This window comes from Anser anser (assembly GCF_964211835.1).
Source record: "Anser anser genome assembly, chromosome: 1".
Classification (NCBI taxonomy): domain Eukaryota; kingdom Metazoa; phylum Chordata; class Aves; order Anseriformes; family Anatidae; genus Anser; species Anser anser.
The window spans coordinates 198,237,071-198,252,944 of NC_139720.1; the positions used below are offsets into that span (position 1 = coordinate 198,237,071).

The 15,874-nt window shown below is 34.8% G+C and overlaps 1 protein-coding gene across 1 annotated transcript in view; it reads left to right on the forward strand.

The window, feature by feature from the left end:
• The window catches only part of PGR (progesterone receptor), a 40,654-nt gene extending 25,997 nt beyond the window's left edge, over window positions 1–14,657 (forward strand). Inside the window, exons 4-8 of the mRNA XM_083840036.1 lie at window positions 260–562; window positions 1,890–2,034; window positions 4,906–5,036; window positions 9,946–10,103; window positions 12,391–14,657. Coding sequence (XP_083696162.1) covers window positions 260–562; window positions 1,890–2,034; window positions 4,906–5,036; window positions 9,946–10,103; window positions 12,391–12,546 — 893 coding nt within the window. The 3' untranslated portion in view covers window positions 12,547–14,657. The remainder of the gene's footprint in view (window positions 1–259; window positions 563–1,889; window positions 2,035–4,905; window positions 5,037–9,945; window positions 10,104–12,390) is intronic.
• The last annotated feature ends 1,217 nt before the right edge of the window (window positions 14,658–15,874 follow it).

The window sequence follows — 15,874 nt, forward strand, 5'->3', positions numbered from 1 at the left end:
TACTGTAACCTAGAATTCATGCAATAATTTTAATGGGTGGGTGACATTCATCTCATAGAGCAGGGAGGAGGATATGGAGGAAGAAACTCTTAAGAATTTTCCATGATTATTTCTTAATTATATAAATACTTAACAAATAGGAAACAGAAAACAATTTTAGTTTCCTAGTATAGATGGAAGGTGTAATCTAGCACTACTGGAAAATAGTGATGTTTCTGGTTAATTCTTTTTAACAGATAAACAATTTTCTTTTTTTCAGGTCGAAAATTTAAAAAGTTTAACAAAGTTAAGGTTGTGAGAACATTAGATGTCGCTCTCCAGCAGCCAGCAACCCTTCAAGATGAAAGCCAATCTCTAACCCAAAGGCTGACCTTTTCTCCAAATCAAGAAATACAGTTTGTTCCCCCAATGATAAGTGTTTTACGAGGCATTGAGCCAGAAGTTGTCTATGCTGGTTATGACAATACAAAACCTGAAACACCAAGTTCCTTGCTGACCAGTCTCAATCATCTTTGTGAGAGGCAACTTCTTTGTGTAGTCAAGTGGTCAAAATTGCTACCAGGTAATAACACTTATATGTTGTGAATTCTAGTTAAGCAAACGTGTCATGGGACGAGCAGTCAAAAGAGAACATTGCTTGTTTATTGTCTGCATGGTATGTAATTCTTCACAAATAGTTAAAGGATTAAGTTTCCACTTCATCAGATAATACATGCACTAATCAAATGCATTTTAATAGGAGGTCCTTCATAAAGGAAAGCATATTTAGACTTATTCCACAAAAAAAAAAAAAAGAAAAAAAAAGCCCGGAATGTTTCCATTCTTCACCATTATAGCAGCTTTTCCATCCTAACCCCTCCTCCTCTGCTATTCATTCCTCTGGTGTATTTTGTTTTCTTAATTTAGTTCTGCATATTCTTTATTCTTATTCTTGTTAAAATGCATTATAAAAGAAGCAGAGAATAATAGTATTAAGAAGCAACTGACTTTATGAAGAAACAAAGATTACAATAGGGGCCTGGTCCTGGAATATATAAAACAATATATTAAGCCGAAAGCCTGGAAATATGGTTTCACGTGAGCTTAACTGACACCTCACTGCTGCAGGAAAGTGTGATACCACTTGCTGCTCCTCCCCATTGCAGCTTGGGCTTGTCAGACCTCTTAGTTGAACTGATTCATCTCATTAAGTGAAAGAAAACAACCTTTTCTTTTTTTGTTTTACCATCTCATTTTCTGATGGCTTTATGAGCTGAAACAGTTCACTGAGGCATAGCATGAATGTCAGGGCTGGCTTGAAGGAGGTTAACAGGACCAGGTAATGAAGAACAGGACCACTGCTTTTGGTGGCAGGTAGCTGTTAGATTGTCTCTGATACCTTATAGCAATCCTTAAAGTTATCAAAGACCAAAAGTTATTGTTGTCAAATGTACAACTGAAGATTATTCTCTGGATTTAAATGCAAGAAATATATTAATAGGTGGATGTTTATTGTATTACAACTGTATCTTTTGTTAAGAACACTTAAGTCTAAGCTATATTAAATAAGAGTTGATTACAGTGATCATGTTATAAACTGTCTTATTTTTACCAAATAAAATGGAGATGCATTCCTCCTTCCTAAAATAGTCACCGCTGACTTCTAAAGTTAGTTTTGTTTTGATCATTTCAAAATACTGGCGCTGAATAAAAATACAATAGGTTAACTATCAAAATGAGGTGGCCTGTGATTATACAAATTTCTGACAGCTACTTCCTCAAAAGCACTTGTCTTTCTAACTGTTCCTGGTTTTATAGCTTATGTCCAGAGCTATAATCTTCAGAACACCTACTCAGCTGTTGTCTAAATGAAAATTATTAAGTATGTTATCTTTTAATTTAATTTCCAGGATTTCGGAATTTACATATTGATGATCAGATAACTCTCATCCAGTATTCCTGGATGAGTCTAATGGTTTTTGCAATGGGATGGAGATCATACAAACATGTCAGTGGTCAGATGTTATATTTTGCACCAGATCTGATTCTAAATGAGTAAGTAGACTCTGCTGTTGCACAATGAATGACGTTTTGATTTCTTTGTGTTAATGAGAATGGGAGTTCATTGAGGCCAAGATTTCATTCATTATTTGTTCTGTTTCAAAATTAACAGCAGAGGGAAGTCCTCTGATCACATCAAAATTCAGTAACTTTGGGAAGGATTGTTTGGGAATCCCAAATATTTTATTGATGTGGCCGAAAAAAAAAAAAGAGTTCAAATAATACCATAATTATATAAGAGATTTTGTCCTTTTTTTTTAAAGAAAGAGTGATACTGTCAGAAGATTTACGTGAATTCATTTGAATAAGACAAGAGTTCATGTTCAATAAATGGAACTAAGTGGGATTTCCTTTGGTCATTGTTGTTTGGGTGGTTTTTGCAAAAAGTTTGTATATAGCCTAAAGTAGTGTTGACACTTTCTGATAAAACTGAATTTCAGAAGTACATTTCTTGGTATGAAATTGTAATAATCTATCAAGAAAAAGTGAGATCAAAGATAAAATATAGGAGACTGTACTTTTGTTTTGATTTTGGAGTGGGATTTTGGTTTGGATTTTCCTTAACTATGCTGATGAATTCTGATAATCTTCATTTCAATCTTTTTCAGCTTTTCAGCTCTGCATCTTATTATTATCAAAGCTTTAATTTTAGATACTTTGGTTATTATACATGGGAATTTTCCAGGAAAAGTTAAACAATGTTGTCTTCCTATGTGTTTTTTCCCTAATATATTTTTCTTATTTTTATTTAAGATCCTAAAAATCTAATGTGAAGTGAAGTAAAAGTTAATCAAATTTTCTCATAAGTCATATCTGTTTAAAGATTAAGAGGTGGACTTTCAGAAGATCTAGAAGATCTAGATCAAATTTGAAATTGATAGACATCCAGATTTTTGCGAGTGGTGTTATTTATACAAAATGTTCAGTGGAGCAGGCTGTATAGTTCCCGATCTTTTCTCTTCCAGATGATTTTATATCACTGTGAGATTATAGAGTAATGAATTCTTTCATCTCCCATGTATATTAATTGTGCTGTACAAATTGAAACACTTTGAAGGGATGAGACTGAGAGAACTTTGGACTATTCTGTCCTAGCCTACTCTGATATATATCATGTACTCAGAAATCCAATATGAGATGGCTTTAGGAACTAATGGCACGTTCTGGGGCATTACCCAGTGTGTGTACCACTGCTGCCACCTTATGAAGAAAACATTAAGTTCTTTATTCTAGAAGAGGGTTGAGATTTATGAACCCTGGTTATAATTCCTCATAGACAGCTTCTCATTTGCAGCTGAATACCATTTACCTAGAGAAAGAGGTGAACTTCACTTCACCGACATACAGTTCTCTTGGTTGTAGAATATCTCATCAGTGTCATGTTAGAAAAGTTATAAACAAAGAGCTGGACAGGAAGAGTAACTAGCACACTAAACCAGAGCTACCACTGTTTATTGGGAAAAAAAACACCCAGATTTAAGTCAGTAAAATGTAAGCCTCTTCCTTGTCTACAGTGGTATCTAAGGCTGTACTTCCATGATCACTTTAAACAAAAGTAACTGCTCAGCACCACCAGAAATGTCAATGCTGTCTGCCTCCTTGCCCTGGTCATGCATGCCCATAATATCACTTAAGCTGTTTCAAATGCTATCTGGCTGCACTGTAAAACAGATAAAGAAATTATATGTTCCAGAAATGCCATAGAAAAAAAAATTAATTTGCCAATTGAGCTCATCCCCGATCTGAGTCACCACATGGGCAGGCAGGCAGTAATGCCAGGAGAGCAGGAGTGCACACCCAGAAGTGGGAAGAGAGAACAAAAATTCCCTCTATAGTGGCAACACACACTTAAGTTACTTGAAAATGACCACGAAACCACATTACAAAGATTGTTTCGCAGCCAATCTGTCATTTAGTGAATTTATCCAGAGTTATTCTCTGTGAGAACGACTTGCTCAGTAGCATCAATTTCAGACCAAGAAGGCCAGGAGTGCTAGGTTGACAATGATTTCATGACTTAACATTAAAACACTACAAGGCTGTTACTTATATTTTGCAGTGCCTGAAAATATGGCTATGAACAGCATTTAGTGTACCTCGAAATCTGCTATCACTCATCTAAATCTGCTATCACTCATCTAAATCCGCTATCACTCATCTAAAATACTGCTTATGAGTAGAGAAGAATATCAGATAGGAATAGAAAGGGAGATTTAAACTGAATATGGAAATAACCAATCCTGTGGGAACTAACAGATCAAAATTTCATATTTAAGTCATTGGAGACTTGGTGCATAATTTCAGACATGGAACAAAGCTGGAAAAAAAAATTACAATGTAGCAATTACACTTTAAATTACATAAGAAAAAACAACACCACCACCAACAAAAAACAACTCATTGCTTTGAGAAAAGTCTTTTATTCATGGAAAATATCAATGAATTCAGTTTAATTTAGTTTACAAATTTCAAAATTCAATTGTTGCAGTCATTTCAGTTATAAAATGCCTTCTCAATAAATATATGCAATAAAATATGATCAGTGCACCAAAATCTCAAAGAGAAAAGTAAGATTGAAGTGCTGCAAAAGACTAAAAATTTTATATATTTTCTTGTGAAATGGACTATTTACCACTGCAGGAGTATAAACCTGCAAAATGGCAGCATATTCCTTATGATTAAAAAACTAGTAAAGGTATAAGAAAAATAGAAAATTGTTTACATTTCTCTTAATTTTAATAATGTGATAATTAAGCTGCTAACAAGACACTTCAAACAACTAGTAGCTGAGCTGCTTCTTTTCTTTATTTTCATGTTTTTGTTTTTGTTTTTGTTTTGCTTTGTTTTTTCTTTTCTGGGTGTAAGACAGAGGATGAAAGAATCATCGTTCTATTCACTGTGTCTATCCATGTGGCAACTCCCACAGGAATTTGTCAGACTTCAAGTTAGCCAAGAAGAGTTCCTATGTATGAAAGCTCTGTTACTTCTCAATACAAGTAAGTTCTTTTATTTCTTTGTAACATATCACTAGTAAAATCTTAGTTTTGAACAACATTGTTTAACTTGACAATTGCTAAGATATCTGGCTAAACAAACTGAAAACTTCTTTAGGAGGAAAATGTTAGTATTCCAAAACTTAAAAGTATGCTTGTAATGTTTATAAGGAACAAATAATCTGTGTTTCATCATTGGTTTTATACTGTATAAAGGCACTGGGGAAATATTAGATTCCTTTTCAAATATTGGTATTCTGTATTATATATTTTCAAAGCAAGTGTACAGACTTTCTGCCAGAAAGCTGTTCACTTTAAATGACTCTACACAGATAAAACTACCCCTATAAGCCTTATGCCCCTATATGTTAGAAATATAAAAATATATATATTTAATTATTTTTCAGGTTTGTTGACTTAGGGCTTTATTCTGGCCAAGAAGTTAAAGTGTGCTTACTCAAAAGAATTAAGAAAGTGGACAAGTGGACATGGCAAACAATGCTACCACTTTTTTTTTTTTTCTTATAGAGGTTTAGCACAGCTATAAACAAATAGATTTTTTTTTTAGTTGTTTGCTTGAGAACAAAGTCTGATCAAGAAAAGTTAGGACCTGGCGCTTAGGGACATGGTTTAGTGGGTGACATTTGTAGTAGGGGGATGGTTGGACCAGATGATCTTGAAGGTCTTTTCCAACCTTAATGATTCTATGATTCTATGATCACTTCAGTCATATACATCTTTGTAAGAATACCATATACAGCTTACATTAAACTTTAATTGGAAAATGTGGTAGTTGATAAAATTATCTTCTGAAGCCTTTTCTAAAACACAAACATCAGTACATCTGCTGATGCCCTAAACAGTCCCCAAGAAGAAAGTTTTTAAATTGTGCAACTGCTATTAGTAACTAAGCACTAAACACCTCCTAGAACTAGAAGGGGAACCAAACGTTGAAGTTTAGTTCTCTACATGCTTACTGAGTGGGAGAAGAGATGTGTGAGTCCTTCATAACCTGCTTTTTGGCTATACAAAGGCTCAGCAAAAGATAAGGAACTAAAATGTGTTCACTTTTAAACTTTACTTGGCTGTTATTTGCGTAAGTTCATGCTTAAAAAGCCTGCCATCAGCAGAGCACAAAGAGTAAAGATTAGAGTTAGCTCATATGAATATAAAAATTACTAAAATAGTAACAAAATAGTATACACTCTGCTAAAGCAATAAAAATAATGTGGACAAAAATCTCTGTGATTAGTTCATCTCTGATAACTCCAGTTACTTTCATGGAATTGCATCAAGGTTTTGAATGTATTTCTGTTAAGTATTTTCCACCTTTCCATCACTTATAGAACTCTCTTGTCTATGTGAATTTTAGAGGGAAGTCTTAAATTTCAGTGAAACGTAGGTACATTTATGACATTCCAGCTCTCCACTTCCATACGACAAAGTTCAAATGAAATTTTAAAAAATACTGCAGTTGTCAACTCCCTCTCAATTAAGAGCGCATCAGTTTAACAGTATTCATCAACCTACTATTCTTTATCAACTCCATTCCCCTCAGAACCTCATTTTTAAGGTCATGTGTTTATATATATGCAAGAAATTAATTTAAAAAATATGAAAGTATTTTTACCTGTGCTGATGAGTTTTGCTTTTTGTTCTCTCCTACACTTATTGTCTTATAGGAAAAAACAATTTGTCAGATCTTTGGGAAAAGGAACACACCTAACCGTTGTTGCTGAGACATTTAGTAAACGTTTGGTACTGTATAAATACAATACTCTCCACAAAACTGTGTTCAAAAAAACATATAACCTGATTGTTGCTTTAAAGTGTTTTTTTTAAGAGTGTTTTTATTTCAGTCATGCTATTCACCTTAATCCTCTTCAAATGTGAAAGTATGGCCATTTCAAACCTTCATATACTAACAGTAAATCAAGTCTGAATTTCTAGTCTCTCATTCTGTCTTCTATTTAATTTATTATTAGATGAACTAGTTTTACTTTTTATATCATTTTAAAGAAACAGTAATTTGTATTAAACATAACTAAATGTCAATCTCAATACATTTCTAATTCTGAATGGAAACCCCAACTTAAGTTTTAACATTATTTTCAACTTTACTTTTTTTCCTTTGAGTTTGCTGTGGCTTAGACTTTTTTTTTTTCCTTTTCACTGCACTTGTGACAGCTTTAAAGCTGTCTTGAAAGTAGAAGTAGTCACTGCAAAAAGTGGACCAACTTTTTAATTTTCTGTAATTGTTTTAGTTTTACAATTCCTTATTTACTATATGCTTTACATATTTACACATTTTATATGCTGTGCTGTTACAATGCCCCAGAATTCTAAAAAGGTATCTAAGAAGTAGTACTCTGAATAGTTCAGAAAGAACAAGATTTATGAAAGTAGAGCTATTCAAGAAAAGAGAGAAATAATCTTATAGCAAGGGCAGTTCTAACTCCAATGTTTTTCAGATTTTTTGATTTAGAGGAATTACCTTGTTGCATAAGATTTTGGCTGGGTTATTGCCACTGAATAAAAACATTGGTGTTCTTGACGTATATTCAGGGGAAAGGATCATTTGAGCTACCTGTACTTAAACTGAAATTGTGCATCTAGTCTAGGAGGTTCCTAAATTTCTTCAGAATGTCTTTCTGTAGTTCTGCTGTTAGACATCCCCAGAACCATCCAGGCTTTAAAAATTAAGGCGATCTTTTTCCATGACATAACTGCTCCCCACTTAGTATTAGTTCTAAGCATGTTGTATTCTCCATAAAACAGAACTTTTCCCTTCTATTCAGACCCTCAATACCTAGTCCAGCATTTCATCTTCATCAGCTGCCAAAAGAAATCTAACATGACGCACGACATCCCTAAAAGCTGGACTATTATTCGATAATGTTGTTATGAGTTTAGTTTTTGTGGAAGCAATCAAAATTTCTATTGTCTGTTTTTATTTAAATTCAGATTTAGTTTGGAGGTAGAATGTTATTTCCATAGCCCAACTCAGTGCTTAGACAATTGTCTTCATAGTAAACTTGCAATTCTTTGTATATGTGTCTGTCTCCCTCCTTCCCCCAGACATTCAGTTGTCTGAGGAGATGCTGACAAAAGCCATTTGTGGCAAAGTGCACCATTTCCACTCTTGGGCACTCTCCCACAAAATAGGAGGCCTCTGCTTAAATCAGAGTAAAGTAGAGATTTGAATTTTGCTTTGTCAGCTCTCCCTGGGCTCGATGTGAGGGCAACTCTTAATTTTAATGTTTGTCTGAAATGTCTCTCTTCCCCCCTTACCTCTCCTGAGGAACAAGACACGACTTAGACAATTGATTTCAGAACAGTTTATGGCTTCTGAAGGGAGAGCTGTGCTACTCTCAGTGCAGGCCTTACTACCTAATTCCCTTTCAGTTAATGGGCATAAGTCCAACCCCTGTGCAGCCGTCTCCTTTTTGGGTAGCTTCTGTTTTTAGAATTTCACTCTTAGATATCTAACAGCACTGTGCATTGTAACAGAGTCAGCATGCGCAGTTATTTTCTTCAATTTCAGAATTCAACAAATCACCTGAAAGTTAGATGTTACAGTGTTAAATAGTTCAATGTCATTATGAAACAAATTTCAATTTATTTATTTTTAAGAGATTCAAATGAAATCAAGTCATGGCCTGATACTCACCATGACCAGATTGAAGGTATACTAGATGCCTACCATGTGATTTATTTAATTATGTGAGCTAGTGCCCATGAGATTCTTTTAGAGTCCATGGAGAGAAATAAACATCTCTACAGCAAAATTCATGTCTTTCTAAAGCTAATTCTAAAACACTGAGTGTATCTTATGCCCTGTACTGACCTGACTTTCCCCACTAAAAATACAGGGAGGTGTGGTAACCAGCTCAGATGGAGATGCCTATATTCTGAAATGTCCTTCCCTATATACTTGCTGTCAGAATATGAAATGTTAAATGTGACATTACAGTGTGAAAAGTTATTTGAAAAATAAAAATGAAGGGGGAAGGAATTTAACAGTTCTTTCAAAAAAACATGTATTTGAAGCCAGAGCATCATATGTGATTACTTTCGTGAAGCAAGGATTTAGATTTGATTGCCAGATGGGAATATTTTTTAAAGTTTCATTTTTCAAGTTTTCATTTCATAGTTGCCTTCAAAAATTATGACTTAAAAACTACACTCTACCATGTGAAGAATGTCTAGTGTCTAGAACTTATGCCTGTTTCTTTACAGTGCCGCCAAAGCTTACAATAAATGGTTGTAATTGGTCTTACCACTAAGAGACACTAACGGCTTAATTTCTTGGTGTTCTCTCCATGTCTTCATTTTGATCCTAACAACAGACCATTAAGAGAAGAGTTGCTCCTCTCTGCTAATTTCTCTTAAAAAATATTCACATTTAAGACTCTGAGTGTACATCTATTTGGTTAAGTGAAAGAGGCCCAAACAGGAAATCTGAGCCTTGGATGCTTTACTGTCTACATTACTTTAGAGTTGTTAGTTCATTCCTTGACTCCATTTTGAGGCACTCCAGATAGATCTAAGATAAACATGCTGTAAAGAGGGCTGACTATCAGCAGTATGAGATGAGCCAGCCCATGATATATTTCCTTAAGAGCAGGAGTGGTTCTTTTAGCCATCTTCTTTTCAGCACATAGGTATAGCTGAAGTTTAAGGCTACTTCTAGACGTCAGAAGTTGGCACAGTTGAGTAATTGTTGCTGATACATCATTTTAACTAATTGTATTACTGTTTCTGGAGTAGCTGAATAACAGGAAGAAGTATCTGGCATATAATAACAAATTACACTGCACAGTGTGAAATGCACCATAAACTGTTCCTGTACTTTAAATCTCTCTCGTTGCCTTCAGAATAAATTGCAACACAAGTGTTGCTTTCTTTCTAGTTCCTTTGGAAGGTCTAAGAAGTCAAAGCCAATTTGATGAGATGAGAACGAGTTACATTAGAGAACTGGTGAAGGCAATTGGTTTGCGCCAGAAAGGCGTTGTGGCCAACTCCCAACGTTTCTATCAACTTACAAAACTGATGGATTCCATGCATGATGTAAGTTTACTTATTAATTTGTTTTGCTTTTTAGGTCAGAAGGAACTAGAATTTCTTAAAACTAATTTTATGGAAAGTAGCTAGTTAAGAATTCCAAACTGAAAATGTTGAAAGTATAGTTTTCCTTTAATGTGTGAATAGTTAATTATATATTTAATAATCAATATGTATTGTACGTATATTGTATTATATACAAGGTTCAAGTGTTTGAGAAAAAGGCTTTTGAATGCTACCACTTTGCTACATTATTTCTGTAACTAGTACACTTAAGATCATTGATAGGGGTCTGTTTGTGTGTAAGTTTTCATGAAAAGATTTACAAAATGCAAAGAATAGGCAATTCAAATTTCAAAGTCAGACTAATAAGAATTAGTGAAAGACAGCCAAGATTGATTTTGTAACCTTGATTCAACTACTTTTACATGTGTATTTTATGTTGTATTTTATTATCTATCTATATGCTGGAATTGACTTATCTTGGAGAGCTCTAATAGTGGTATCATAGAGATCCACAAGTGTTTTAAAAGATGCATCTGAATCCTTTCCACATCCTTGAGAATCTAGCATGTATCTTATGGGCTCAACATCCATTAAAACTGGGGAATGACACTCTCTATAAACCTTTACCCATTTGAATATTGTTTTTTAATGTTTTGTGTATCTCTGCAAGAGAGGCAAGAAACAGAGGTACATGGCCATAGTCCCACAGTCTTAGCAAGGACTGTGTGAGTGGCGCTAAAATACTTTAGGAAAAGTGCTTTTGAGTTCAGCGCTAGCTGTGAGGAACTCACAAGGAGTTTAGGGAAGGATGAGGTCTTTGCTTGTTTGTTTCTTCTGCGCTTAGCAAATATGTGTTTTATTTTACTTTTTTGTAAATAAATTCATTTTTTCATCCAAAAGCGTCCATTGTCACTAATTCCTCCTTCTGATGGGGGGAAACAAAAGTGAAGATCCCATTTAGAGAAGTCAAGAGAGGTAACAATATTGATAACAATGTGGTTAACCAGGTAGTCTAGAATCCTTTGATCCACTTCTCAAACTTGTCCATGAACTTTTACTATCCACAGAAATCACATTCACTGTTAAACTAGTATATTTTCTCAGATACCAGATCAAGGTGAATGAGACAACTAGGAAAAGCATCCTTACATGGCAAATTAGACAATAGAATATTCTGAAGGGAGGATATGAAGCCTAACTTTAAGTTTTACCTTTATTCAGACTCCAGTTGTCATTTGGGACTATCTTTGCTAAACCCTTCCCTGGAGTTTAGTCAGCCAGCTTTTACTTTCAAAAACAACTCGTGTACAGTATGCTACTTGTGCTAGCCAGGTGCTCAAGGAATCTGTCATCTAACAAATGGATCTGTCTTGTTTGGGATAAAAGGCCTACCTTACTCTGAGTAAGAATTCTCAGTCTTGAATTTCAGCATCTAGAGAAAAACTCTTTGAGTACTAGGCTGTAGAGTCAATCTCTTAATTTCAAATACTTAAACAAAGTAAAGTATCCTCAATGGAAGCAAGTGAGACTTACTGCAAAATATCCAGCAGTTAGTTGGCTGGGCTAGTGTTTGCTCCCTAGAGTATCTTAGTGCAAGTCCCTCTTCCAAAAAAGACAAAGAGACGGGAGATACAAGATAGGCCATCTCACTGGAGAGGCTGCATGTTGTTAAAGCCTAGGATAACGGAAATAGTAGGATATTTGACAACATAAATGTCACAGGTCTTAAAGAAAAACTGCTATGAAATTGGAACTTCCCAGAGAAGATAGAAGGGGTGAAAAAGTACATATATTTAACAGTTGATTTCAAGGAAGAGGGGCCTGTTAAGTCTAATGTTAGCACACTTAGGTATGAGCATAGTCAGAGACATGGAAAACCTCACAAGGAAGTGGTAAATGCTGTCTTCAGAGCAATGTTTGAATAGCATATAGTAAGCAAGGTATTGAGACATATGTTGAAAGTGAGGATAAAATGAAAGACTGAATGCTTTTTAGTACCTGCCATTGATCATGCTGCATGTCATGAGTGAGGATGATTCCACCTTCTAAAGCCAGTGAGTCACTCTTTTTATAGGACATGCCATTTAGCTATATTTATGATTTTTACCTTGGGATGATATTTTAATAGGGAATGACAAATTATTTTCATTACTGATTCAAGGATTGACAGAGGATGGTATATGATGATGTCAGCAGATAGATGTATGAGCTAAGTGATTGACAGCATGTTTATCTGGCTGCATTACTGTTAGCCTTATTTATCATGTTTGTGTTTTATTACATCCAGCTAGTGAAACAGCTCCATCTCTTCTGTCTGAACACATTTCTCCAGTCCCGTGCACTGAGTGTTGAATTCCCTGAGATGATGTCAGAGGTGATTGCTGCCCAGCTACCCAAGATTCTAGCAGGGATGGTGAAACCTCTTCTCTTTCACAAAAAGTGAAACGTCTTTTCTCTTATCGTAGAGATGATTTCTGGGTCATTTTTTGTTTGTTTATTTTGATCAAGATTTTGCAATGTCAGGACTTCAGTGTATTTGTCATACCATGCCTACTGCTTTATACTTGTACCATACACAAGCCATTTAAGCTTGATGTACATATTGTGAGTTCCTGATTCCATAACTGCACAAATCACAACCATCATAAGAAATGTTTTGTAAACTTGGGTAGAGTGCTCTTTAGATATGCATAAGAATGACAATGAATAGAGTTTTCAGATTTCTAACAACAGTTATCTTATACATTTTTCTTACATATTACACACTCAAATTTCTGATATGACATGGTGTAAACTTTTTACTTCAATACATTGTGTGCATGGGTACATGTGGGCATGTGCGTAATCCTAAAGATTTTAAAGGAATTAAAATGTTTATTACCTGCATTTTCTCACAGATATTTCACTTTTTATTTACTAATCCACCTCACAGAAATATCCTTTCAAAGTTGGCTGTCCAAGACTAAGTAGACATCACTGCAGTACATTCAACTGAAGTGCAAGCCACTGAGTGTGGATTCATATTCTTGTCTGTGCTCTTGCTGTATTGAAATTCTGAGATCAGTATGCTGTTTTCTGCATCATTCAGTGCAGTTCTTCAAAAACCAGAAAGCATAGGAAAATTTCAGTGTATATTACACCAGAAATAATGTGTATGCAAACCCACTCCGCTTTGTTTTGTGTTATTTTTCCTTAAAAGTTTGGCACTTATTAAAGCTAAATCACTTAGTTGTAATCTTAAATTTATCAACTTTAAAACTGTGTATTTCAGAAGCTTGAAATAGAAATGTTTTCACTCATTACAGCTCTTAATAACCTTAATCTTTTGAATTCCAGTGTTGAATACTCAAACAACCATTACCAGCAAATTATAGAGAGATTAAATGCAAAAAGAGAAATGGAAAATATGACTACAAATATTTTAATACACATCAGGCTCATTTTAATATAATTTAATGAAGCTACATATTTTATACTTTAAAGGCATGCTGTTATAATTGGGGTAACGATAAGAGCTGTTGGGCTAAATTAGCTTTATACATTTTATACATTCAAGAAGAATGTCATGTTTTATCATGGAAAAGAAATATTTGACTAAAAAATGATAATGTGGTGTGTTTTTTTCTTTGATAAGGATATGAAATGACTCATGCATTTGAGGCAGTAAATTCTTGATATATTGACACAGAAACACAGAATAGTTTGGTTTGGAAAGGATCTTAAAGATCACACAATTCCAACCCCCTTGCCATGGGCAGGGACACCTCCCACCAGACCAGGTTGCTCAAAGCCCCATCCACCCTGGCCTTGAACACCTCCAGGGATGGGGCATCCACAGCTTCTCTGGGCAATGTGTGTCAGGACCACACCACACTCTGAGTAAAGAACTTCTTTCTAATGTCTAATCTAAATCTACCCTCTTTAGTTTAAAACCATTATCACTGCACTTTTTGATGAAGAGTCCATTCCCAACTTTCCTGTAGGCCCTCTTTAGGTACTGGAAAGCTGCTGTAAGGTCTCCCCGGAGCCTTCTCTTCCCCAGGCTGAACAGCCCCAGCTCCCTCAGCCTTTCTTCATAGGGGAGGTGCTCAAGCCACATATATGGCAAATTTTTGCCAGTCACAAAAACAGTACTGAACTTCTCTAGCAATGTAGGAAAATCATTTCTTACTTCGGTACTTGCTGGCCATACTCTACTGCTCTTCCCCTGTTAGGTGCTGGTTGCATCCATTGTGTGGGTAGCATACAGCTGATAGTGTGTAACTTGGTATGTATGGACAGATTTTTGTCAGGCAAGCAAAGGCGCATCAGGAAGAAGCTACATTACAAATAGGAATAAAAACATCCCACTTAGTAGTACAAAACCCAGTGGAGCTGGAGCAGAGGCGGCCCAAGGTAAAATGGTCTAAGCAGGCTTTTGTGTTGGTTTACTATGTTCCTAATTTCTAACTGCCCAGAGACAAGCTATTTCTCTCTTATTCAATACAGTTTGACTCTTAACTGTGATCCTTAAAACAATTATGTTTTAATAAATAACACAAAATTCTACTTCTACATACTGAAGTTTTGTTTTCTTTATTTTTCTTTGTATTTACATTCAGTTAAAAAGTTGTCCATTTCAACCATTCAGCTTTTGTGTTAGCAGCAGTATTTTCATGTATTATTTGGGAATTTAAGTATTGTCATTTAATTTACCATCAAATTAATAGATTTCCAATGTTTCTGTTTAGATTAAACTAGTAACAGAAACTTCCTACACTAAAAATGATTCCTTGACACTCTAATTCTGTAATTACAAAATGGAGCAGGTAGTATGCTTGCCTTAGAAATGGTTTAGATGAACCAATATCTGCCTTTTACTCAATCCCTAAAATGTGTTCCAAGTGTCTGCCATGTCACCGTGTCCCACAAATATGGCAGATCAGACTGAAAAGTTCTATATGTATCTCAAAGGCATAATCAAAAAAGGATGAATAGATGTCTTTAGGGAACAGATAGCAAAGGTTACAATATTTTAAAACTGTATTTCTTGAACATCTGTAACTCACACAAAAAAATCCCAGAACTTCATGGTTTTGTTAAATAATGCACTACATAAGACAGAACAAGTTTGACTAAATCTGACTGCTATATCATTTGAAAATCCTGTATTCACTACTAGATTGTTCGAAGTTGAACAAAAGTATTTCATTTTAAGATCTTTCGGCTTTGAGCGGAGTTTATAAAAGAGCCTATGGTCTCCATTTTGATGCTATCATTTGCTCCAGATTACACAGATGCCATTAACAGTATTCAAGACACAAGATTACTTCCTTTCCTATATAAATCTCATCTACTGCGACTTTTCAGCACTGCACTGATGCCCAGAGAGCTGTCAACAAAGTAATTTTCCTTTTTTTTTTTTTTAAGAGTAAGAGGCTTCTTAGTTGTTGGTATTTCACTTCATTTATATTCATTTAAATATTAAGGGTTCCTTTTTTGACCTGAGATTTACTAGTAGGTGTAAATAAAGCAACTTGCATGGCTTCTCTATACATTGAATAAGGCATATAAGGCATAATAAGGCTGGATCTTCTTATGTTGCATTTTGCATACCAGAAATAAGAGGTTTTGACAGATGAACTTTTTTGTTCTCTGGCATTCTGGCATTTAAGAAGTGCCCAATTACATTTAAAAAATATTATATCTGTTACACTAATTAGAGAGCTTGGCATCTTCTGCAAATTGCAGCCTTTTTTTTTTTTTTTTTTTTTTTTTTTTTTTTCTGTCTA